Source organism: Corapipo altera, unplaced genomic scaffold (assembly GCF_003945725.1).
Source record: "Corapipo altera isolate COAL_440 unplaced genomic scaffold, ASM394572v1 349, whole genome shotgun sequence".
NCBI lineage: Eukaryota > Metazoa > Chordata > Aves > Passeriformes > Pipridae > Corapipo > Corapipo altera.
The window spans coordinates 914683-937637 of record NW_020884997.1 but is presented as its reverse complement, the minus strand read 5'-3'; the positions used below and the strand labels follow the sequence as shown (position 1 = coordinate 937637).

The window sequence follows — 22955 nt, the reverse complement described above, 5'->3', positions numbered from 1 at the left end:
CCGGAGACACCCGCGCAGCTACGCCCGCGGCATTGCACGGCGTGCGCGACAGCGGCGGGCGGACGGTCCAGGGGGGCAGCGGCGGGCGGGGCGGGCGCCGGGAGCCCCGCGGCGGGGCTCGTCCTGAGCCGGCTATTTTTGCCGCCGGCCCGGGCTAATCCCCTGAGCCGCTTCCCAGCATTAGGTAACGGCGCGGCGGGATGCGCTCGGCGGCGGCCCCGGCCCGGGCGGACCCCGGCAGTCGCGGCGCGGCGGAACCGGTGGCGACGCGCCCTGTGCGTGCTGGGGGCTGTGGGCACCCGCCGCCGAGCCCCGGGGACCCCCGGACCGAGGCCAGGTGGTAGCGGCGTGCGGCGAGGCGGGGCAGGGGCGGGCATGCCGGGCCCCTCGCCCGGCGGCTCCCCGGAGAGGGAGACAGGGGCAGGCGGGCGGCCGCGGGGGCCGGGCAGGGACCGGCGGGTGCGGTTCCGGCTGCCCCACACGGCTATCGCGCTGCCGACGGTGCGCGAGGAGGAGCGGCTCTTCTACCGGCGGCTGGAGGCGCTGGCGGTGCCGGGGCCCGGCGGCTTCGGGCCACTCTTCGCCGCCGACGGCTGGAGCGACCTGACGGGTGAGAGCCCTCGGGCAACCCTGGGGCGAGCCAGGCCGGGAGTCGCGGTCTGTGAGGGGCCCAGGGAAAGGCGGGCAAAGGGTGCCGGTTTCGGGGATGCAGACTGGGCTCTCAGCGCCGTCTCCCCCGCAGAGGACCGGCTGCTCCGGAAGCGCGTGGTGCGGGCCGGGCTGGGCGGGCCACAGCCGCGGCCGGGCCAGGAGGTGTCGGTGAAGGTGCTGGGCGCCCTGGAGGACGGAGGGCTGGTGGAGCGGGACCCGCGGCTCACCTTCGTGCCTGGCCACGGGGACGTCGTGCAGGTGAGCTCAAACCAGTGGACTATTCGGTGCGGCGCAGGCTCAGCGCCGCCCGGTGCCGCCGCGCCTCATTAGCCTCGCCGTGCCCGTCCGCAGGCGCTGGAGCTGGGCGTCCCAACCATGCAGCCCGGAGAGATCTCCTTCTTCCTCGCCGCCTGCCCCTACGCCTATGGCCGCCCGGGCAGGTAAGGCGGGTGGGCAGGGGCCGGGAGGACAGACGGACCGGGGCGGGCAGGGGACAGGGGCAGCTGGATAGGGACAGGGGCAGGTGGATGGGGCCGGGAAGGCAGGGTGGGCAGGGGACCGGGGCGGGCAGGGGGCAGCCGGCGCTGTGCCCGCAGGGAGCCCGACGTGCCGCCCGAGGCGCCGCTGCTGTTCGAGGTGACGCTGCTGGAGGTGCGGGACGGCCCCGACCCGCAGCCGCTGCCGCCCGCCGCCCGCCTGCGCCTGGGTTCGCAGCGCAGGGAGCGGGGCAACTTCCATTTCGCGCGGGGCGACTTCGCGGCGGCGCTGCGCTCGTACCGGCTGGCCCTGCACGCCCTGGATGGCCCCGCTACCGGTGAGACCGGCCGGGAGGGAGGGCCCGGGGCGGCGGGGCCGGGACGCTGAGACCGCCTCTCGCCCCGCAGCGCCTCCCGGGCCCGAGGAGGAAGAGGAGCTGCAGGAGCAGCGCGTGAAGTGCCTCAACAACTGCGCGGCCGCCGAGCTGAAACTGGGGCGGGTGGAGGAGGCGCTGGCAGCCTGCGAGGCGGCCCTGCGGATCAGCCCCGACAACGGCCGGGCACTGCTCCGGCGGGGGCAGGTGGGACCCGCCCCCTTCGCCCCTCTTGTCGCCCCTCGGCCCGGCCGCCCGCTACCCCCAACTCCTCTGCCTGTAGCTGCTGGCGGAGCAGGGCCGGGACGCAGAGGCCGCGCTCGTCCTGAGGAGAGCCCTGGAGCTGGATCCGGCCAGCAAGGTGCGGGAGCGGGAGGGGTGGGTCCCGCAGGCTGGTACCGGGAGCGATGGGACGGGCGGGGCTCTCACAAAAGCCGGCGGGAGCAGTGGGGCGGGCAGAGATCCCGCAGGAGCCGGGACCGTCGGGAGTCCCACCGGAGCCCCGTTCGCCGCAGCTGCCCTTCCGCCCGCAGGTGATCCACGCCGAGCTCTCACGGCTAGCGAAGCGCCAGAGCGCCCCATCTAGCACCGCCTCGCAGGACCCCCGCCTCGACCCGATGCCGCCGCCGAGCCCCGGGTGCGTAGGCGAATTTAGCTGTGCGGGGACGGATACCCGTCCCGCACCGTCTTGGCGTGGGTAGCACCCACGGCCGTCCCTCCCTGTAGATCTCCTGCACCGCCCACGGCGGAAGGAGCGGTCTGAGCGGCCCCGCAGCGCACCGGAGCCCGACCGAGGAGAGAGGAACGCTCCCGCACCATCCTCCCTGCATTGCCCCGCACTCCCTGGGGCGGAGAAGAGCGCTGCAGTGGGGGAGGACGGCGGGCGGGCGGGCTGATGGGAAGAGCGGGGCTGCATATCCCCCTCCCTCTCTCTCCGTCCCGCCTCGCTCCCCCCTCTCCGCAGCGCTTTCCGCCCGGCTCATGACGTCACAACGGGGCGTGGCCCCGGCGCCACACCCCCTGCGCGAGGGGTGGCTGTGGCGCGTGCGCCCCATCCCCGGCTTTTTCGCCCCCGCCGGCAGAACGGCGGTCGTAGCCCGCGGCCAATCAGGCGGGGTCTGACCAGAGAGACGCGCCAGTGGGAGTGCAGCAAGGGTGGGATCGGCACTGTGATTGGCTGTGGCTGCCTTTAAAATCTGGCACGGGGCGGGGCGTGGGGGGGGGTCAGTGCGGGACGTGGCGGCGGAGCGGAGGTGGGAAGGAGCGGCGCCATGACCCGTGAGTGTGGGGGGACCTGGGCTGGGACCCGTGAGTGTGGGCTGGCCCGGCGGTGCCGCGCCATGACCCGGCCGTGCCATGGCCCAGTGGCGCGCCGGGACCTGGCCTGAGGGCAGCGGCTGGGCTGGGGCGGGAGGGTGGCGGAGCCCGTGAGCGCGGGGTGCGGGGCGGGCCGCGGGGCCGGCCGCGCTGAGGCGGCCGCGCCGTGGCAGGCGGAAACCAGCGCGAACTGGCGCGGCAGAAGAACCTGAAGAAACAGAGCGACTCGGGCAAGGGCAAGCGGCGGGACGACGGGCTCTCGGCCGCCGCCCGCAAGCAGAGGTGAGCGCCGGGCCGGCCCCGCCGGCCTCCCCCGCCCCGCTCCCCGCTCCCGCCCTGTGGCGGTGCCGGCCCCGCCGCCAGCCCCGCCGCGCTCCCCGCAGGGACTCGGAGATCATGCAGCAGAAGCAGAAGAAGGCTGACGAGAAGAAGGAGGGCAACAAGTAGCGGGCGGCCGTGCCAGGCCGCCGCCCCAGGGCCAGTCCCGCCGGCAGGATGCCCCGCACCGCCCTGGGCCGGGCCCCCCGGCCGCGCCCCGCACCGCGCGGCGCTGTCCCCTATTAAAGTAGCTGTGGAGCCCTGCACGCCGCGTCTGCTCGTCCGTGCGGGGGGCGGGGGGGGGAGCGGGCACCACCGCTGGAGCGATCGCGGCCGCGGAGAGAAGGACCAAGCGCGGCGGTGGGGGAGCGGCGGCATCTTCACGGTGAGGAACAAAGGTGGGGCCGGGCCTGGGCGGTCCCTGGGTCATCATTGGGGGTCAGCGCGGGGGACGGGTTTGAAGGGCGAACGCCCCGGGTCGGGTGGGAGAGCGGGGAGGTTCGAGGAACGAAGCCGGACGGGATGGCGCCGGAGCGGGCCGAGGCGCAGCCGGGGCTCGAGGCCCGTCGGAGGGCGGTGGTGGAGAGATGGCGGCCGGGCCTGCGCACCGACGGAGAACCGCGCTGCGGCACGGCCGGGGTGGGCCGAGCCGTAGCCGCCCGTTCCCCGCGCTATGCCCGGCAGCAGCGCGGAGCCGCCCGCGGGGCAAAGCTGAGGTCCAGCCCAGCGCTGAGGCCGTTGTTCATCGTCCTCTTAACCTCCCTGCAGGGCCAGAACAGCAGCGTCAGCCCGGCCTGGCAGCACGGGGCCCGGTCCCGCGGCGGCCGGGGACTCCTCACCGGGCGAGGTGCAGCACTGCCTGCACCACGTTGGTGCCGTCCTTGGCGCTAGTCTCGCAGAAGAGGCAGCCGTGGGCCTGGGGGCGGCAGCAGGAGTCGGGGCTCAGCTGCCCCAGGAAGCTTCTGCTCACTATGGCCAGGTGCTGCCCACGGGCTGTGTAGACCCTCCCTGCCTCCACTAAGCCAGGCCGCAGGTCTATCTTGTTCCCTATCAGCGGGAGTGGCAGCGGCTGCTCGGTGACCTGCAGGAGAGAAGAGTGGCTTGGGGCTTTCTGGCAACCTGCAGCCCTGGCCCATGTCCGTCAGGTGCCACACTGGCTGCCTCCTATCATACCTATGCAATGCCTGGGAGCCAAGTGCTGTTCCAGACTCCAGCAAAAGGGAAAAAGTCAAGGGAAGTGCTCTTGCTGCTTCTGGAGGCCCCTCTTGCCTGGCAGCAACCGAGCTGTCTCCTGCCTCATTCCTGCTCCCTAGGACAGGCTGGGGCAGAGCACAACCCAACCCTCTGGAAGCCCCAAGGCTCCTACCCGTCTCCTGAGGGCTTGGTGCTTCTTGAACCCTTCCCATCTTGATGTTCTCAATCCACTGGCAGATACTGAGGAAGCTGCTTGGGGAGCTGATGTTGTAGAGAAGCCGCACGCCATGGGCTTTGTGGAAGTAGGACTGGGCAATGCTCTGGTACCTGGGGCCAGGAGTGTCACTGCTGCTGGTGCAGTGACTGCCTGGTGTGGTGCAGCTGCTGGAACCCTAGTGCAGCCCTGGGACTCCTGACCCTGTGCTCTCACCTCTCCTGCCCAGCTGTGTCCCAGATCTGTAGTGTGGTTTGCTCCCCATCCACCAGCAGCTGCTTGATCTGGAAGTCCACTCCTGCCAGGAGGGACAATCAGGCCCTGCTCCTCTGCCCCAGCTGTGGAGTCAGTGGTGCTGGGGGCTCATACCGAGGGTGCTGGGGATGTCTCCTTAGAACTTGTTCATGCAGAGTTGCAGTAGGAAGCTGGACTTTCCCGTGTCCCCGTCCCCTGCCAGCACCAGCTGATATATGGGACAGAGGGGCATGGGTCCCTCCCTCCTATCACACCCCTGCTGAGACAAGGGCGTTGGGCGATAGCACAGGAGTGTGCTCAGCTCCCCCATCCTGGCCCTTTGGATCACGTGGGGTGTGCTGGTTACCTCTGGAGTGAAGGCAGGAAGCTTCCTCTCCACGAAGCATCTGGCAGTGCTCTGGGGTCCCTCTGCCTCACACTTTGAGGAGCTGGGGGCCTGCTGGGTGATATGTGTACAGTAGGGGGCCTGAACCCAGGAGCTGCAGGCAAGCAGACCTGTGTCCTTCTCTGGGTCAGGGGCAGGTCCCTTGCCTCAATGCTCTGGTGGGAGCTGGGGCAAGGCCCATCCACTGAGTTGGGGCTGCTCACACTGCTGGGTGAGGAGGCTCTGTCTGTGTTGGAGGCTGAGCTCTGCAGCTGTCCAAGGCCAGCACTGCTGCAGCCCACCCTGTCTGCCTGGGAGGCTGTGCTGGGGAGCCAGGGATGTGGGGAGCTGTCGTCCCTTCTGTGCAGAGGGTAATTCTGAGGGAGGGGCTGCAGCGATGCGGCCCCTCCGTGCTCCATTGCTCACCTGCTGCAGTTCCTCTGCAGAGCAGAGGGTGTTCAGCACTGCCAGGGTGTGGGCTGTGTGGCCTCCAGTTCCAGGGGCTCATGCAGATCCCTGTGTGCTATGAGCCACGGTGCTGGTGGGGCAAGTGAGGGGAACCAAGCCAGCCTGCCTGCACAGGGGCGGCGACACCACACAGCTCCCCTGCCCTTGCTCCCTCCCCTCCTGCATGGATGACAGCCCCCATGTCCCGGGTCTGCAGGGCTTGCTGCCACAGGCCCATGCCACTGGGCTGAGCCATGGCTGCTGCTGCTCTCCCAGAGGCTCCTGCTCACCATCCTGGCATGAGAGAGCAGCTGGGCCTGGCCCAGGGAGGGCTGTACCCACAGCACTGGCACCCCTGGGCAGGGGCACGTTCCCTGTTATCTCAGTGGCTGCTCCCCTGCTGCTGCCTGGCTGTAGCTTGCGACTGCCCGGTTCTCCTCCACCCTCCCTGAAAGGCCAGTGCTCCCAGTGGGGACCTGGCATCCTCCCAGCAGGGCCCCATGGGTCCTGCCTGCAGCTGGCACAGAGCCTGCATGGGATTGGGACACCTAGGGAGCCCCAAGGACACCCGGTGTCACAGTGTGTACCAGCAAAGGGCCTGGAGGGATGGGCTGGTGGCTCCAGGTAGGTTGCCCAGCGGCCCATGCTCACGGCATGGATAAGCAAGGCAGCATTTCCCCAGTGGGGACTGGGCCCTGCCTGCACTACAGGAGTGTGGCAGAGCCCCCCACCTGCGCTGGACTCTGTGGGCACCTGCAGCAGTGCTGCTGGATTGGGGTGCCCTGTCAGGCTGGGACAGCCCTGCCATTCCCTCTCCATGGTGCCACCTCTTGTGCTGCTGGGTCCGCCCAAAACCCCCCTTCAGCTCCTCCAGCTCTGGAACAGACAGGAGATGCCGCACGTGGCCCGGTGTTCTCCTGGGTGGGGAGAGATGAGTCTCCACTGCTGCACAGTCCAGGACACTGGGAAGTCCTTGAGTGCCAGAGGCTGCAGGGACACCCCTCCTCAGCCCTACCTGGCCAATGTCCCCAAGCTGGTGCCACAGCTGCCCATCCCTGAGCCCCGTGTGGGTTCCTGCATCTCCTGGGAAGGGAGAGGTGTGAGGGGCAGCCCTGGGGCACTGCAGCCTCCACTGTTCCCATCAGGGACCCCACAAAGGCTGCATTGCTGCACTGGGATCAGTTGGACCCCAACAGCATCCACCCTGCTGTGCTGCCCTCACCTCCTGGAGCAGGGCACCCCCAGGCTGGTGGGTGCCCTGGCAGTGTGTGTCGATCCCCGTCCTGCACCCACTGCTACCATCACAGTGTGGGGCCTGTTGGGTGCAGTTGGGGCTGTGGGCCCCAGGGAGCCACCCCACCATGTTTGCTCTGTAGGTGGGGGCCCAGGGCCACTGCGATCCTGTGGCCTGCTGACACTGTGCCCTCCTTGGGAGCAGCGGCCATAGGCTGAATACCCTCCTGCAGTCCCAGGGCAGTGCCCCTGCTCAGCGCCTCCTGCTTGTCTCCCCTCTCCAGCATGACCACCCTGAAGGTGCCCTCAGCTATGGCTGCTGTGTGGCCGGTGCTGGGGTGCTGCAGGCACCCCATTTTTCCCCCCTATGGCTGCAGCCTGCGTGGGGTGATGGCACAGGCTCAGCTCAGAGTTTTGTATAAAAATGTATTGAAGGAGGTATTTACAGTGAGCACGTCATGGCAGGGGTGGCCAGGCAGAGCCCTGCTCCCTGAGTGCACCCTGCAGGTGCCAGGGCATCCAGGCTGAACACCTGCCTCTGGCTTGCTCCAGCCCCTTGGGTGGTCCTGGCTCAGCACAGGGCTAGTATCCCCGGAAGCATTCACCTTCCAGGTTCCCCTCAGGCTCTCAGATGCCACCATCTCCTGGGATGGGGGATCAGAGGAGGCCAGGAGGACTAGGCAGCGCCAGGGCACAGGGTGCAGCAGGGACCAGCCCCAGGTACAGTTCGTCCTGGCAGGGACTATGTGGAGACACTGATGCGCTGCGGGGCACGTCGTCGCCGCACAACGCGCGGCCCCGTGCTGCTGCGCCGGTGCTGTGGGGAGCTGTGGAGGCAGAAGGGGCTCAGCAGCAGCCACAGGTAGAGCAGGACACAGGCCCAGCATGAGGACACCTTCACCCAGAAGGTTGACCAGCTGCCGTGCGTGAAGGTGGTCTCCAGCACCGCGTTTTCATAGCTGGTGGGAGAGGGCAGGTGTTGGGTGCTTGAGGGATGCTGACACAGGGTTCCTGTGCCAGCTGCAGACACCAGGTCACCCTGTGTCCCAGCAGCCATGTGTCCCTGGGCATGTCCCACCTGCCATGGACCCTCCAGCCCTGCAGACCTCATTGCACTGCATGGCTGCTGTTGGTCACTGGCTGGAGCAGTGCAGGTCTGTGGGCACAGAGCCCTGCTTGTCCCCAGCAGGCGCCAACTTGGTGACAGCATCATGGCCTGGCACAGAGGGCTGGAGCAAGAGCAGGGAAGGCTGGGCAGCAGTGTGGGTCCCTACCTGAACCAGTTGGTGAGGGTCATCATGACGTAGAGCGAGGCAAGGAAGAAGACGAAGTGGAAGGCTGAGTAGCTGTAGACCACCCGATCTTGCTCATCCTGGACAAGGAACTGTCCCCTAGCACTCTCCTCCACTTGCTCACACGTCTGCTCGGTTCCTGGGAGAGCGCAGGGGCACGGCAGCTCCTGCATGCCCCCCTCACTGGCACCCCCAGACTGGGACACAGGCTCTGCCTGATTTCCTGCACCCACTCTGCACCCACCTCTCAGTTCCTCCTCCATCTTCTCGGGGCAGCAGAAGCAACAGGAGGGTTTCTGCAGGGACAGCAGAGTGGTGGCTGCCCAGCCCCATGGCCACGGTGGCTGGGCTGAGCCATCCTTGGCACTGGGGCAGGTGGGTATGCTCTGGGCAGCCCCCTGTGTTTGGCTGGACAGACCTGCCCCATGCTGGGACTGTGACAAGGGCTTGGGGTGGTGGCTCTGGTGTGCCTGTGGCAGGAGGACACGAGGCACAGCTGCATCCATACTCACTTCAAACTCAAAGCTGTAGACTTTGACCATCCAGAGGGGCCCGAAAACCTCGGCAAGGTAGGAGGCTTCATTGCTGTGCCCAGGAGAGAGGCAGAAAATGTAACACAGACAGCCACTGCCTTGTGCCAGGCCCTCAGCCCATCCCATGGATCCCTCACAGCTGCAGGAGCCCTGCTGTGCTGTACCTGGGGTCCCTGTGCTGCCCCTGCCCACCCACCAATGCCCCATCTGCTCTGGCCCTGCCACCCCTCGGGACATTCCCGGCTCTGCCAGCCATGGGGATGGGGTCCTTGTGTGGTGCCAGTTGGGCTGGCTGTGCCCAGCAGAGCTGGTGCCTGGTGGGCCAGTGCTGCAGGGGCCCTGCCCACCCTGTGCCTTGGGCGTACGTACCACGCAAAGAGCACGCAGGCATACATGATGGCAGCGCCCAGCACGGCGACGGTGGTGTCCTCTGTCTGCAGCTCGTCCTGCCGGACCCCCGGGAAGCAGACGGTGAGGTTCTGACCCTTGTAGAGCACTGCGGGGACGCAGAGGTGAGACAGGAGTGCACCATGGCGGGGGCTGCTGGTGGCAGGTGGGGGCACCCACCTCTCTCCGGGGGACGGCTGGACAGCGCGGAGAAGGTGAGGTACATCACATAGCAGCTGATGATTGAGGACTGCAACAGCCCTGACCGCGGCTGCTCTGCAAGGGTGGGGACAGAGGTGTCACTGGAATCCCTGGTGTGCCATAAGCTGGTGGATGAGCTCTGCTTGGGCCCCCAGTAGCCCCCTATGCCACCCCCCTCCTCAGTGCCCTGCACCAAGGTACAGGAGGGGCTGTTGGGAGCCCTGGGGAGATGGGTTCTCCTCCAGTGGTCAAGTGCTGGCCCTGAGCTGGGGGGCACAGCCACCCCTAATCCAGGAAGCAGCTGGTCATCCAGCATGGCAACCCCCACTGTGCCGTGTGATACCCACTGAGTCGCACACAGGGCGTGATGGAGATGAAGGACATGATGCCACAGAGGCTGCCATTGATGGTGAGCAGCGCCTTGTTGAGGTGGCAGGCGGCCGGGTGGGTGTAGAACTTGTAGAGGAAGGAGAAGGCGGCAGAGGCGAGGGTGTAGAAGGCGGCTGTGGCCAGCAGCACGGCCAGGTACCAGCGCTTATCCTGCGCAGCGCCCGTCAGCCTGTGGGAGAGCGTGTGAGTGGTGGCAGCAGGTGGGTGCCCACCCGGCACCCCGGCACTCACCAGTTCTTGTTCCAGGTATGTGCAAAGGCCGTGATCAGCACCAGCTGGATGAGGATGAAGGCGAAGCCCCCACAGACACCCGTGTAGTGCCAGGCTGGGGGGAGAGGGCAGAGGTGGGGATAGCTAAGGGCAGGTGGGGGCTGTGAGGGATGCCTGGGATGCCAGCTTGGGTGGGGTGGGGGACGTACCTTGGATGAAGTTGTCCTCCGGGATGAAGAAGCTTGCAGCCCAGAGGCCCACCAGTGCCAGCAGCTTCAGGAGCCAGAACCTGCAGGGCAGTGAACATGAGTGGGACAGAGCCCCTGGCAGCCCCATCCTGGGACACCCTGTTCCAGCCCCACGGCCTGCCCGTACCCATTGTGGAGCTGCGCGCGGCAGTCAGAGCTCGAGCGCACGTTGAGCAGCAGGGCAGCCTGTGCCAGGTGGAAGCAGGAGGTGCCGAAGCAGACCCGGTACACGGCCAAGGAGCCCACCAGCCGCTCACAGTCTGTGCCCCCAGGCAGGTGTTGGCACAGCACCACGGAGAAGGGCACCTGCAGGCATGGTGGGTGACGGGACAGGGCTGCTGGTGCTTCCACCCAGCACCCTCCAGGACCCATGGCATCCAGTGCATCCAGACTTCTGATATCCCCAGCATTCCCAGTAACCCTGGGACCCCCAACACCCTGCATCTTTGGTACCCCCTTGCACCCCTTCCCCCTTGACACCTCCAGCACCCTTGTTACTCCCAGCAGCCCTGTATCCCCAGCAACCCAGTACTCCTGACTCCCTGGCAATTCTGGCACCCCCAGTGCTCTCCTGGATGCCCCTGGGTGCCCCAGGGTGTCTGGCAACCCCGTATCCCCAGCACTCATGGTATCCTTGAGGCCCTCATCACCCCAGGGGACCCCCAGCACTCCCAGCAGCCTGGATGTCCCAGCTCCTGCTGTTACCTTCTCTGTGATGGCTTGGGCCACAGTGCGGGACAGCATGAGGCAGCACACGGCAGAGGCCAGGACATGCAGGAGCGTGTAGAGGATCCGCGTGTTCGTGGACACGCGGAGCCCATGACAACCGCAGCACAGCTGGGGAGGGAGCACGGTCAGCGAGGATCCTGCAGGGCCAGCACTGCCCCCCAGCCTGGCCCGGCATCTCCTCCTTTCCCAGCCCCGCTCCCAGCCCCACTTCCAGCCCCGCCAAGTCCCGAGTCCCACCTGGGAGAGCAGCGGGTGCAGGAGGTAGCCGTGTGTCCGTGTGCCCGCCATGGCCCGGCACGGCTCTGCTCAGCCCCCGCGGCGCTGATGGGATTAGAGGATTGTCGGCTCGGCCCGCCCTGCCATCTGCTCGCTGCTCCCTCCCGGCAGCCACCCCTGGGACGCTCCGTGGGCAGTGTCCAGTGATCCCCGGCCATGGGCAGCCCTGCCCGCACCCCGGTCCCTCACTGGGCAGGACGAGGCCGTGGAAGCCGGCCGGGGCATGGGCGGGCTTGGGGGGCACGTGGGGTCTGCCGATGATGTAACTCTGATCCCAGAGCAATGCCCCGGGGCTGTGCGGAGGAGCTGGGGAGTGTGGGGGTACTGGGGGTCTGGAGCACCCCCAGGCACAGAGGCACCCAAGGGACACGGGTACCACGAGGGTAGGGGGATGGCATAAGGCACATCCAGCGGTGAGCAGGAACCCCCAGTGTCGGCAGGAGACTGAGGACGAGCCACGGCGTGCAGGGAGCCCTATGCTGGGGCTGTCGTCACATTCCTTCGGCTGCTCCGCAGCCGTTCCGGCTTTGCGCACGCAGCCCGGTCCGAGGGACGCGGTGTCCCCATCGGGGGGGCGAGTAACACCCGTGCGGGAAGGGAGCGGCGGGGGCGGACCCGCGCCCGCCCGGCCTAGCTCCGCGTCTCGGCAGCGCCGGGGCCAGCACCGGGAGGGACCGAGCCGCCCGGGGAGCACCGGGAGGGACCGAGCCGCTGCCGCTCGGCGGCCCCGGGGGCGGGGTCAGGCCAGGCGAAGGGGCGGGGCCAGGACCGCCTTCGGCCCCGCCCCCATCGCCTTTAAGCGCGCGCCTCTCGTTAGCTCCGCCGGCGGCGCACGTGACCGGAAGCGGCTCCCGGCGGCGGGATGGCGGCTGAGGGAGACGTGGAGCTGGAGCTGGAGACGGAGCCGAACGGCTCCGGCGGCGGCAGCGATGGGGCGGGCGGGCGCGCGGCCGAGAAGCCGCGGAAGCACGACAGCGGCGCGGCGGACTTGGAGCGCGTCACGGACTACGCGGAGGAGAAGGAAATCCAGAGCTCCAACCTGGAGACGGTGCGGCGGCGGGACGGGACCGGGCCGGGGTGGGGGGCTGGGCACCGCCTGCAGTGGGGCCGAGCCGGGCCCTGAGCACCGAGCCTGCACGTCCGTCCCGGTGCCGGTCCCCGTGCCCGTGCCGCCGGTGCGGCGCTGACCCGCCCGGTGCCGCGCAGCGCGGTGACTGCGCTCGTTCTGGCAGGCCATGTCGGTGATCGGAGACCGGAGATCCCGGGAGCAGAAAGCAAAGCAGGAGAGGTAACAGCCCGCGCTCGCTCGGGGTTTGGGGGCAGTGCCCACCCGGACACCGGCCCGCGACTTCCCGGTCTGACCGGCCCGGCCCGGCCCCGGCCCCCTCTCAGCGCACACCCCGCACTGCTGCGCCGGGGCAGTGACCGGGGAGGGCTGTCGATCATCGGAGGTTTGTTCGTCTCTTGTCGCAGGGAGAAAGAGCTAGCAAAAGTGACCATCAAGAAGGAGGACCTGGAGCTGATTGTGAGTAGAGGCGGGGCGCCGGGTGAGCCGTGTCGTGTCCCAAACCTGGGGGTGAAACTGCACCCACGGAGGGGGCTGGTGCACGCAGGTGTCCTCCCGGGCAGCTGCCGTCCACCGCCCCCTGCCCAGCCCGTGGGGCTCTGCAGCTGCTGTACCGGGCTGTGGTTTCCCTGCAGATGACAGAGATGGAGATCTCCCGGGCCGCGGCAGAGCGCAGCCTGCGCGAGCACATGGGCAACGTGGTAGAGGCCCTGATCACCCTCACCAACTGAGCCGGGCCACGGGCATGGCTCTCACTGCACCAATAAAGGCACTGGTGGGACTGGGCTGTCTCTGTGGTCTGCGCAGTGCCAGGACCTGCCCAGCAGGTCCCACAGGGCTCATGGGACCCACAGGCAGGGCCCAGCCTGCGGGAAGATGTGTGTGGCATCACTTTGGCAGTACTGGCTGGGCACACCCATGACTGGAGCAGGACAAGGTGACCTGCCTGAGCACCAACACTTGCTGCACTCCCCTCTTTTAACCTCACCCCCCTGGGGCTTCACAGGCCCAGGCACAGGCCTGAGGCAGCAGTGACAGCCACCCATGCATGCCCTGCCCAGGCTGGTGCCCACCCTAGCTCGCAGGAAGGCACAGAACCACGTGGCCATGTCTGTAAGAACAATAGGGCCAGAGCGTGTAAGAAAAATCAAATCTTTAATTAAACCCCCCACCCCACACAGGTAGAAAAGCCAAACCTTGCAGGAACAGGGTAAGGAGACAGGGTCACCACTGCCCAACCCAAAACAGGGCCCAGACTGACACCAGGGACAGTACAAGAAAAGGGGAGGTGTTGTGGAACAGATGGGTACAAAAGTCCTCTAATTCCTCCAGAAGTGGGTGTGTTGGATCTAGGGGTGCTGCTGCACTCCTGCACGGCCTGCTGGGCGCTGCTGAGGCTACAGACTGGCAGCTGGTGGGACATGGTCTGTCCACAGGCCTGGCCAGCATCACAGACCATTGTCCTCTACAGCGCACAGGCAAGGAGCCCACCTGGTCTGTGCAGCACCGGGAACGGGACACCACATCAGGGCAGGCACAGCACGGGCAGAGGAAGAGCTTGTCACCACAGGAGTCCCGGCACGAGTCCCTTCTGTCCCTGCCCAGGCTCTGACAGCTGGCAGGGCAGTGCCCTCCTGCCAGCATCAGCCACGCCAGACCCTCCTGCCCGTGCCCTTAGGTGGTTTTTCGCTTCTTGGCTGAGGGTCTCTCGAAGACGTCCCGCACGCCTGCTGCCTTCTGCTTAAAGAACTTGGTGTTCTGTGCACTCTCCTGGCCCCAGGCAGAGTCAAAGGAGGTGGTGTCCTGGTCCACCAAGTGCGTGTACTTGGTCCGTCCTGAGCGCCCAAAGTTCTTGACCTGGGGAGCAGAAGAGCTCGTGAGCAGCTGCTCAGGGTGGGTGCAGGACCTGCTGCTCCCCCCTGCCCAGAACCCCCACCCTTTGGCCTGGCACGTGGGCTGGGCACCCTCTGCCAATGCACCCACCTGCATGACTTTGGGTAGGATGGTCTTGTTGAAGTGATCCTCGAGGGTCGGGGCACTGAAGTCCCTCTTGTACACCTCCTCATCCTCATCCTGCAGAAAAAGGACATGTCTGCTCAGCCTCAAAGGTTCCGGCCAGCGCCAGCAGAAGTGGGGGAGCTGCCCACAGCTTGTATCGCTGCTCTGCCAGGGCTGCCATAGTACTTGCAGCCCTATTAACTACTGCTGGAGGGGGGGATGTGAGCGTTGTCCCCCAGGCCACTTCTCCAACGCGCAGGTCATAGCCCACATGGAGCTAGCTTGGTTATGGCTGGGTCTGTGGCCCAGACAGCAGCACAGGGACAGCTCTGCAGCTTTGACTTCATCTCAGCTGGGAACTCTCAACCTGACGGGGTCCGGTGAGGTCATGGTGAGTCACCTTCAGCCCCGTGATGCCTCTGAGGGCTGGCTCTTGTCCCAGGGCAACCTCAGCCCCAGAGCACTGCAGGATAGGGGAGGCTCCCCAGAGCAAAAAGGTGGCCCTGGGGTCTGGCACAGCCCCTGTGGCCACGCCCAGCCCTTGGCACACTCACCATGAAGAAGGCGCCGCGGTGGTAGTACTTCTGCAGGAACTTGTATTTGCCCTTCACTGCCTTGTTGGTGATGACTTTGCCGTTGGCCCGGAGCTCAGCTCGGCGCTCCTCCTCCGTCAGGTTCCGCATGCGCTCGATCTCCGCCTTTTCCTTCTCCATGCTGGGTGAGAGAGAAGCCCTTGAGATCCCACGTGCCCAGAGCAGCTCCCAGGACAGCAGCTACACCCAAGGGGTGGAGCAAAGGTGCCCTGAGGGCAAGCAGGAAGGGCTCTGGGCACTTGGTCCAGCTGGGACCCTGCTGCCAAAGGGCAGCCTGAGGAAAAGGTGCTTTTTCTTTAGAGGAACCTGTGGGCTCTAAGCCTTGTGTCTACACAGACGATACTTACGCTTCTCGTTCCTCACGGTCCCGTTTGATGCGCTTCAGCTCACGGACCTTCCAGGCCTCATACTCTTCCTCATCATTCTCATCATCTGTATCAAGCGCATCCAGTGCTGCCAGCGAGCGTTTGTTCTCTTCCAGCTCCTTCTTTGCTTCCTCTTCTACGATCTGCAGCGAGGTCCAAGCTAAACTTGCTGCAGTGATTGCCCCCCGCAGCCCCCAGCCCAACCCTCCGCACCTTGAGTGTGTACTTGCGCCTCTCCTCTGCCATCCTCTTTGCTTCCTGCTCCAGCTCCTTCTGCTTCAGGGCTTCCGCTTCTCGCTCCTGAACTGTGATCCGGTCCTTCCTGAGAGCAGGACCACAACAACCTTCAGCCCTACCGCAACCCAGCGCAGCTGCCTGGCCCTCTACTGACTCCATCCCCTCCCGCACCACAGCCGCTTTCAGCCTTTGCCCTCTGCAAGCACAGGCCGAGCCCTGGGCCTCTCCCCTTTCTCGGGGCTACCACCCTTTGCCATTGTACAGCCCTCACCCAAGGGCTCCGCTCAGACTCCACAGCGTGATCCCGCAGTGACACAGCACAGCCAATGAGGGGCTGTGGGTACAGGGATCACCTCTCGCTCCTCAGCTATGCCCTGCCAGGCTGTGACCATCCCACCTGGGGGAGGCAAACGGCTGCCCCATGGCGAGGAAGGGACCGTGGCAGCAGGGTCTGCTCAGCCCTGAGCTTGTCACTCCCGAGTCCCCGGCAGGGCCAGCCCGTGCAACCGTGTCACCTACTTGCGGATGAAGACAGGTTTGAGACGTGGCTCCATTTCATCCTCGCTGTCCGTGTACTCCTCATACTCGGACTCTGACTCAGATTCTTCTCCAGACCGACCCTCATCTTCCAACTCCATCACTTCCATCTCCTCCGTTTTCCTCTCCTGCGCTCGCTGACGCATCATCCCACGTCGACGCTCGATCTCCTAAATGGGGAACAGCAGAGAGCAGTCAGAGACCAGCCCCGCTACTGCTTCCCTCTCTCCTCTGTAAAACACGCATGATGTTTGGAGTGCTGGCTTTGAGAAGATACACCCACCCCTCCGGATGCAGGGTGGCCTCTCTGAGTGTCCAGTCCCATGCAAGAGGATGGTCACCCACCAGGTAAGTCATGGCCAAGTGTAACGCTTGTCCAGCTCCATCAGAAAACCCACATATCTGTGCAAAGGGCAGTTCCAGCCTGTGCCGTTCCAGTTTCCCTAGGCCCGTTCTCCAGCTCTGCAAGCCCACCTCATCATCGATCTCCTCCTCCTCCTCTTCACTGGTGTCCTCCCGCTCCAGCCGCCATGCTTCCCCCTCCACCTCCGAATCACTTTCTCCAACCACTTCAGGTTCCACAATTTTGCGGTGTCTCGCAAGCCTGCAACAGGCCCCAATTAACCCATGGCACTCGTAATGTAAAGAGGCTACGGAAAGGTGGCTGTTCAGGAATCGCTCCTGGCAAGGTAAGCACTGGCACTGCCAGGTGTGGGCAGAACTGAGACGTGCTCTCCCAGGAGGCTGCAGTGGCTGGGCACAGGCAGCTCCTCACTGTCCGTGCGTCGAGTAGGAATGGAGTTCTCAATTGGAAGCCTCCCTGTTACTGGAAACAAAACCAGCAGCAACTCCACAGGAGGCAAGCAGCACCTGGTGCTCCCTCCCCAGAGCACACTTCACGTGACACTATGCCTCCCCACTGCCTCGGGCCTCAACACACTGCACCAATATCTATTTTGGAGCCTGCTTTTGCCACCACCCCCTCAAGTGCACCTGGATGTGGGGCTTTGCCTGGCTGGCTCCTGGTCGGAAAGGAGCCCCAGGGAGAGTGCAACATGGATGTGAGAAGAGTCACGGCCTCTCCTGCACTGCCCGGACAATGCTCCCAGCTCCTGCCCGGTGCAGTTCTTCCCTGCAGTGCCACAGAGAAGTGCAGGCTCCCCAGCCCCTGTCAGGCCAAGGGAGCTCAGCTCCCGCCTGACCCATCACTCACCGCTCCTCCACGTCCTCTGCGATGCGGTTCTGGAGGCGCCGGAGCCGAGGGTCGTTGGCCAGTTCCTCCTCCTGCTCCTCGGGCTCCACCTCCTGCTCCTTCGCCTTCTTGATGAACTGGAACTCCTCGTCTTCCTCCTCCGACGACTCCATGGGCGCATAGTCGGGCCGCTTGCCCGACACGTACCGCTTCACCTTCACCTTCTCCATGGACAGCTCGCCTGCGAGCGCCGGGCCGTCACCGAGGGTCCCGGCCCCGCGCCCCCCCCCGACACTGCCCGCCCCGGGCCCCCCGGGTCCCCGCTCACCCTTCTCGTTGCGGACGGGCACGGCGCCCGCCGTGGACTGGATCGGCGGCTGCTTCATGAGAGCGCTGGGGACCGCCATGGTGGCGGCGGCAGGGGCCCGGCCGAGCGGGGTCCGAGCTGCGGCGCTGACAACACCGGAACCGGAACCGGGGTCGGGGCCGCGCCGGGAGCCGGAAGTGACGCTCATGAGGCGTCACTGCCGGGCCGGGCCGAGCCGCTGGCCCTGGGGCGGGGTGGCGGGGCAGCTCCTGGTCGCTCCGGGTCCCGCCTTCGGCCGGGGGAGGTTCCCTCCCGCGCGCTGCAGATTTTCTGCCATCCACTGGGGCATCAGGGCGAGGCGCCGGCCGAGGGGCCACCGCACGGCGGGGCAACGCGGGGTATCCCCGGGACGGGGCTCTGGCGCCTCCGGCCGTGTCTGAGCGCCGTGGGGCTCCGGCTGCAGCCCCGGTTGCCTCCCCCCGCTCGGGGAGGGCGCGTTCCGTGCGGGGCTGGGTCTGAGCGGCCGCTGCTGGAACACCGAGGGTTCGGGGGCTCCGTAACTTGCTGGGCTGTGGGACACGTCCTGCAGCTGGCGCATTCCTGTACTGAATTCCCCCGGCACAGCCTGGAAAAAACGCTGCTCGCTCAGTGCACAGCGGGGCCCGTGGGTCTGTGCTGTGCCCGCCGCCAGGGCGGCTGCTCGGGGCAGGGCTGGGGCTGGGTGGTCGTGGCTACTGTTGAAGCTGCCCGGTCCCTCCCGCTTTGGCCCCGACAGACAGAGCCAGCCCTGGCCCCAGCCCTACTGCTCTGCCCGCTGCCAGACAGCCCCGCCGAGTCCCAGCGCTGCCGCCTGGGTCCCCACCTCCTGGGCAGCAAGGACCAGTGGCCCCGGCCCAGCCGTGTGTCCGCCCGCAGCCCCCGGGGGACGCCAGCGCTTGGGGTAGGGCTGCTGCAGGACCCTTCGCCGTGCCGCAGAGCGGTGCTGGGGGAGCCCCTGGGATTCCTGGTGGCATCGTGTGGGGAAGGGTCAGGGCCATGGCCACTTCGAGAAAGCCATGCGGGGTTTTCCATAAGCAGCCGGGGGCTGCCCGTGTCAGCATGTCTCAGCTTCCGTGGGGCTCGAGGTTTCACAGCGCCAGAGCGACTGGCTGACGCAGGATGTCTCACATCCTGTGCAGAAGATAACGACTTCTAAGTTGGGTAAAACTACAGCACAAGCCACCACAGCCACATCTGCCACCCTCTGCTTGCTACCTTCTGCTGAAGAAAGGAAGAGGTTTTAAGGATGAGTTTTTATCTTCCACGAAATCTGCTTGCTGGTAGGGGAATTTGGGAAGCAGGAGGGCAGAGCCGTGCTTAACTCTGCACTGCCGGGTGCCTGCCCTGTCGGTGCTGGAGCAGGTGCCCTTGTGCCCGTGCAGCGGAGGCTGTGTGGGGTGAGGCCAGCCCTGGCAGTGAGGAAGGCCCAATGCACGTGTTTTCCAGTTGGTGGGTCAGCACTGGAGCACAATCCAAAAGGGAGTGCAGGAAGGGTGTCCTTGGTCTGGACTGGGAGATGTCCCTCTGGAAGGATTTTGTGGAGCCTGTCTTGGGGAGAGTAGACCCAATTGGCAGCAGTACCATCCCAGTCTGGGCCCAGCTCCACTGGGATGGAGGGTCCCAGCAGTGGCTGCAGAGGTCCTGAGGCCGGCTCCCTCCTGGGGCACTTTCCCCGGCCCACAGAAATGCTGGGGCTGGGCAGATCCGGTCGGGTGACCATGATCCGGCAGGGCTGCAGGCAGGGGTGGCTGCCCCCAGGCACGGGGGCAGGTGGGCCCAGCCCCTTGCGATGCCATCTGGCTGCACCCAGCAGCCATTCCTGCTCAGTCCCTGCTGTGGTGCTGGGGAAGGGTCTCCCTGCTCCGTTCCTGCCGCAGGCAGAGCTGGGGGCTTTCTCCAGGGCTCCCCTGCTTCAGTGTGTCCCTGCACCAGATGGGGTGTGGGGGGCTCCCTTCATGCCCTGAAGCTGGTAGTTTGCCTGAGCAACTGAGGCATTGGTGGCTTTATAATCCTACAGCACCTGAAGGTTCTCCCCAGCCTCCACCAGGAATGAGTAAGAGCCGACCTGTGTGCTTCTGGCCTTTGCACCCAGATGACAACTGGAACTCCCACTCTGTGTTTGGTCACCTGATGAGAAGTTAATGTTGAAGACTGTCACAGTGTGTTCCCACCTGATGAGTCCTGTGCCAGGGGGCAAGGAGGGAGCTTCAACAGCGCTCAGAAAAACAATTGGCCACAGCAGCTAAGGGGAAGTTTGGGGACTGCACACAAAGCATGTACTGTCCCATTCAGGTGAAGCAAAAGTAAAGACCTGGGCAAACAGGGAAATATCTTTAAGCCTGGCTTGGTTCTGTGGCTGCCGGCACTGGAGGCTGTGGCAAGAAGCCACCCTTGGCTATGATGTGTCTTTGCCCCACGTCCCCTTTCCCCAGCACAGTGGCTGCTGACGTGTCAGCCCTGCAGCGCTTGGCTGTCGGCAGCCGGGCTGCGGCAGAGGTGGGGGGCACTTAGTAGGGCTGAGCCCTCCTTTCCCACAGTGGTGTGAGGCTGCAGGAGGCTGGCAGCTGCTGGCATGGGTGAGCCTGGAATATGGGCCAGTCTGCCTCGCAGTGCTGTGCCAGCTGTGCCTGCCGGGCTTTGGGCCGGGTTTGTCTGTCCGTGTCTGTGAGCACCCTCTCCCCAGCCCACTGAAGCCCATGGGTACACAGGGCTCCTGCTGCTGGGCCATAGGTGGGTTCCCAGCCTGGTGTTCCCTGCACACGTGTACTTGTGTTCCTATATGTGTCACTTGTGTGGAGCACCCTGAGTGCCACAAGCACCTTATGGTGCTTGGGCTGCGGAAAGGTGTCCCCGCACCTGCATGGCAGGTGATGGCAGGGTGCTGTCATGGGATAGGTGATGCTAGCTCACGTACTACAGCCCAGAGCAGGGGCAGAGCTGGGGTAGGTCTATACGTTGCCAGCGTTACAGCTTCTGCTGACAAAGCCAGAGGCAGATAAAGTTACAGAACCCCCCCAAGCCACTCAGTTTGTGTCTGAGGCTGTACCGCAGGACAAGGTCAGAGTGTTCAGGCTGGGCCCGAGTCCCTGCATGTGGCCACAGTGAGATGTTGTGTCTGGGAGCTGGAGAGGAATAGAGCTGCTGGAGCCAGCAGGACCCTGTGGAGCACAGCTCCTGGCAGGGCCACGGCAGTCTCAGGTTAGTAGCATCTGGGGGGAAGGGAGGAGAGGGGTTGGAGAGGCTCCAGGGAAGGGCACTGCAGCCTCAGCTTCGGGAGAGGGTGAGGGCGGGTGCAGGGAAGGGGCTGAACAGCACAGCAGAGGGGCTGTGGGCTTGCCCCTGTGCTGGCACAGGACGGGGGGAGGCAGAGCGGGTTGCTCTGTGCTAGGTAAACATTCAGGTATTGATTCTGTTCCTCCGGATGTTTCTGCCTGCCATTGCTGCCTGTTACTTCATTTTCTCTGCTGTTTGTGCGGGTCCTCTGCCGGTCCCCACTCACTGGCTGCTTCCGCCTGCAGTCCTGGGGGTCCCCCGGGCTGTTGTGCCTGCAGGCAGGGGTGCAGCCCTGTGTTGCTCTGCCTCCCACAGACCTCAGGCAGATGGGCAGTTGCATCACTGTTGGGTTTGTGCAATCTCTGCAACCTGAAAGCCAAAAATTGACCTGATTTTTCCATGAAAGTGGGTTTCTATTGATTGTGTGTGCAGCTGGGCCACACCGCACAGTGTGCTCGGTACCAGGGGGGTCTCTCCCAGCCCCAGCAAGAAGTTTGGCCCCTGTGCCTGTAGTGTGGGCCCCAGGGGATCCTGGCAGGGCAGACCTTGCGAGACGGGACAGTGCGGCTGGCTCGCAATAGGGCTGCCGTTCTGCTGGTACACTGCTGCATGGAGCAGCTGCTCCTGCTGTCTCCTGGGGTGTGCTGGTGCCTCTGAGCCATGGCACCAAGTTTGAGAGGAGGGTTCATGGTCCTGGCAAACATGGCTGCAGTAACTGCTTCACCCCCTTGCTGCACCACGGCTGGGGGCAGAGAGGTCCTGCCAGGCAGTCCTGTGAGATGAGGGGGGCACAGCAGCCACCCAGATCCACGCTGGTGGCCCTTGTCTCTGCTCCATCTGCAGCTGTGCTCCGGGGGGCTGCTGGGACAGCATGTCCCTTCCCTGCCCGTGGCACTGTGCCACCCACAGCCAGGTGCTCTTCAGGCCAGGCGTTGTCTTTGGCAGGGCAGCGGGGTCAGTGCAGGTCCCAGGCCAGCGATTTATGTAAGAGTGCAGTGCTTCCTGCCTGCCTGCCCCGCGGCACCGCGGTAAGCCCATGGTGACAAGGGCCCTTTGTCAGCTCCTCTCCCTGGCACCATACGTCACAGGGCCAGGTGCAGTGGCACCTCACCTGCCCTGGCATAGCTGCCGGTGCCCAAAGGAGGCATCGGAAGATAAGGTGCGTGGGTGGGGCAGGCAGCCTGCCTACCAGCCCACCTCCCACCACTGGGTCTGCCCCCATCCACATATCCTCTATATAACTCCGTGGGGCATGGCCAGCTCTGCTGTGCAACCAAGGACCGGCCTGGGCTGAACAGCTGCAGGAACGACTTCCAAGCACGCTGAGGTGGCGTTGGGGTGAGTGCTGCCTGTCCACGGTGTGCCTGGCCCCCCAGCAGGACCGTGGCCCTGAGGGTGGGCCTGGGGTACCACAGCCCCTGTGGCCGGTGGCTCCTGGTGCAGCTCTTTGGGCTGGATGCTGGGGTCTGCCCAGCCCGAGTCCCTGCAGAACCAACCCAGTTAGCACAGAAACCTGCCCTGTGCCAGATTTTCTGGGCTGTTCTCAGCATTTCAGTTACCAAGGTGACTGTTTCCTGTGCGATTGCTAACGCTTCATGATCTCGATCATGATATCCGAGTGACTTCCTTTCCTCTGTAAGGAGCACTAGGACCTGCTCCTGCTTGGGGCTGCCAGAGCCATTGCAGGTGCGGAGGATTCAGGTTTGGGTTCAGGTCAGTTTGGGTTCCGCTGCTTTTGTGTTGCTTGTGACACAGTGGATTGTTTTTACAAATTACTGAAGTCCTTTTACTTCTCACCTTTTCTCCTTGGTGGAAGTCTCTCTCCTGAAACAGGGCTAATGGATTTTCCTTGTATTGCTGCTTTCCAGACAGTTTCTCTCTCAGGCTGCTGCACACTGACCTGGGGCCACAGCCCCATGGTACGGACCTCATGGGAAGGCTGGTGTTATTCCCATAGCCTGGCTGGGGAGCTCTCTTCTCCGGGGGCTGCCAGGGCTGAAACAGGCTGGTCTGACTGGGCTCATGTCTCACCAGCCCCATGTTGAAGCACAACCAACCACCTGCTGCACCAGGCGGGAGACGGGGGCGTCTTCTGTGTGCCCTTTGCTGCAGGTGCCCTCGTACCCCTGGTCAGCGCCGGGAGCCCATGGGGGGGTCACGGCTCTCACGGGGCAGATCCAGGTCTCCTGCTTCGGTTGGCACAGGTACCCCCCGGGTGGGCACGGGCAGGCCCACGAGG

General features: G+C 65.4%; 6 protein-coding genes across 10 annotated transcripts in view; 4 read left to right on the top strand and 2 right to left on the bottom strand.

The window, feature by feature from the left end:
- Positions 1–317: 317 nt before the first annotated feature.
- Positions 318–2532, top strand: LOC113958432 (peptidyl-prolyl cis-trans isomerase FKBP8-like). Its single transcript, XM_027666665.1, has 8 exons — positions 318–610; positions 743–909; positions 1003–1091; positions 1248–1465; positions 1536–1708; positions 1785–1862; positions 2035–2138; positions 2228–2532. The coding sequence occupies exons 1-8, from the start codon at positions 376–378 to the stop codon at positions 2262–2264; spliced, it is 1101 nt and encodes a 366-aa protein (XP_027522466.1). The 5' UTR covers positions 318–375; the 3' UTR covers positions 2265–2532.
- Positions 2533–2661: 129 nt separating this feature from the next.
- Positions 2662–3402, top strand: SERF2 (small EDRK-rich factor 2). The gene is made up of 3 exons (XM_027666668.1): positions 2662–2779; positions 2992–3100; positions 3202–3402. Exons 1-3 carry the CDS (start codon positions 2773–2775, stop codon positions 3263–3265), a joined length of 180 nt encoding a protein of 59 aa, XP_027522469.1. The 5' UTR covers positions 2662–2772; the 3' UTR covers positions 3266–3402.
- A 3740-nt stretch (positions 3403–7142) lies between these two features.
- On the bottom strand, positions 7143–11720 carry SERINC4 (serine incorporator 4). Of its 4 annotated transcripts, XM_027666662.1 has the most exons (12): positions 11605–11720; positions 11071–11154; positions 10810–10941; positions 10232–10410; positions 10066–10145; positions 9878–9971; positions 9604–9815; positions 9236–9331; positions 9038–9164; positions 8648–8720; positions 8118–8431; positions 7143–7802 (listed from the first exon to the last, which is right to left on the bottom strand). In XM_027666662.1, exons 2-12 carry the CDS (start codon positions 11119–11121, stop codon positions 7586–7588), a joined length of 1575 nt encoding a protein of 524 aa, XP_027522463.1. In that variant the 5' UTR covers positions 11122–11154; positions 11605–11720; the 3' UTR covers positions 7143–7585. The 4 variants fall into 4 exon arrangements, with proteins under 4 accessions (XP_027522463.1, XP_027522461.1, XP_027522460.1 ...); XM_027666660.1 differs by lacking the exon at positions 11605–11720 and having other exon boundaries at positions 11071–11213; XM_027666659.1 differs by having other exon boundaries at positions 8118–8274; positions 8380–8431; positions 9604–9971; positions 10066–10410; positions 11071–11663.
- A 222-nt stretch (positions 11721–11942) lies between these two features.
- HYPK (huntingtin interacting protein K) lies at positions 11943–19174 on the top strand. Of its 2 annotated transcripts, none has more exons than XM_027666666.1 (4): positions 11943–12157; positions 12342–12397; positions 12583–12724; positions 19082–19174. In XM_027666666.1, exons 1-4 carry the CDS (start codon positions 11972–11974, stop codon positions 19157–19159), a joined length of 462 nt encoding a protein of 153 aa, XP_027522467.1. In that variant the 5' UTR covers positions 11943–11971; the 3' UTR covers positions 19160–19174. The 2 variants fall into 2 exon arrangements, with proteins under 2 accessions (XP_027522467.1, XP_027522468.1); XM_027666667.1 differs by lacking the exon at positions 19082–19174 and adding an exon at positions 12811–12957 and having other exon boundaries at positions 12583–12634.
- Positions 13314–17588, bottom strand: MFAP1 (microfibril associated protein 1). Its single transcript, XM_027666664.1, has 9 exons — positions 17426–17588; positions 17119–17338; positions 16380–16509; positions 15888–16075; positions 15345–15453; positions 15114–15274; positions 14728–14887; positions 14159–14248; positions 13314–14032 (listed from the first exon to the last, which is right to left on the bottom strand). Exons 1-9 carry the CDS (start codon positions 17502–17504, stop codon positions 13850–13852), a joined length of 1320 nt encoding a protein of 439 aa, XP_027522465.1. The 5' UTR covers positions 17505–17588; the 3' UTR covers positions 13314–13849.
- A 2801-nt stretch (positions 19175–21975) lies between the features above and the next one.
- Positions 21976–22955, top strand: part of FURIN (furin, paired basic amino acid cleaving enzyme) — a 14989-nt gene continuing 14009 nt past the window's right edge. Inside the window, exon 1 of the mRNA XM_027666658.1 lies at positions 21976–22054. The gene's annotated coding sequence lies outside the window, so the exon portion shown is untranslated. The remainder of the gene's footprint in view (positions 22055–22955) is intronic.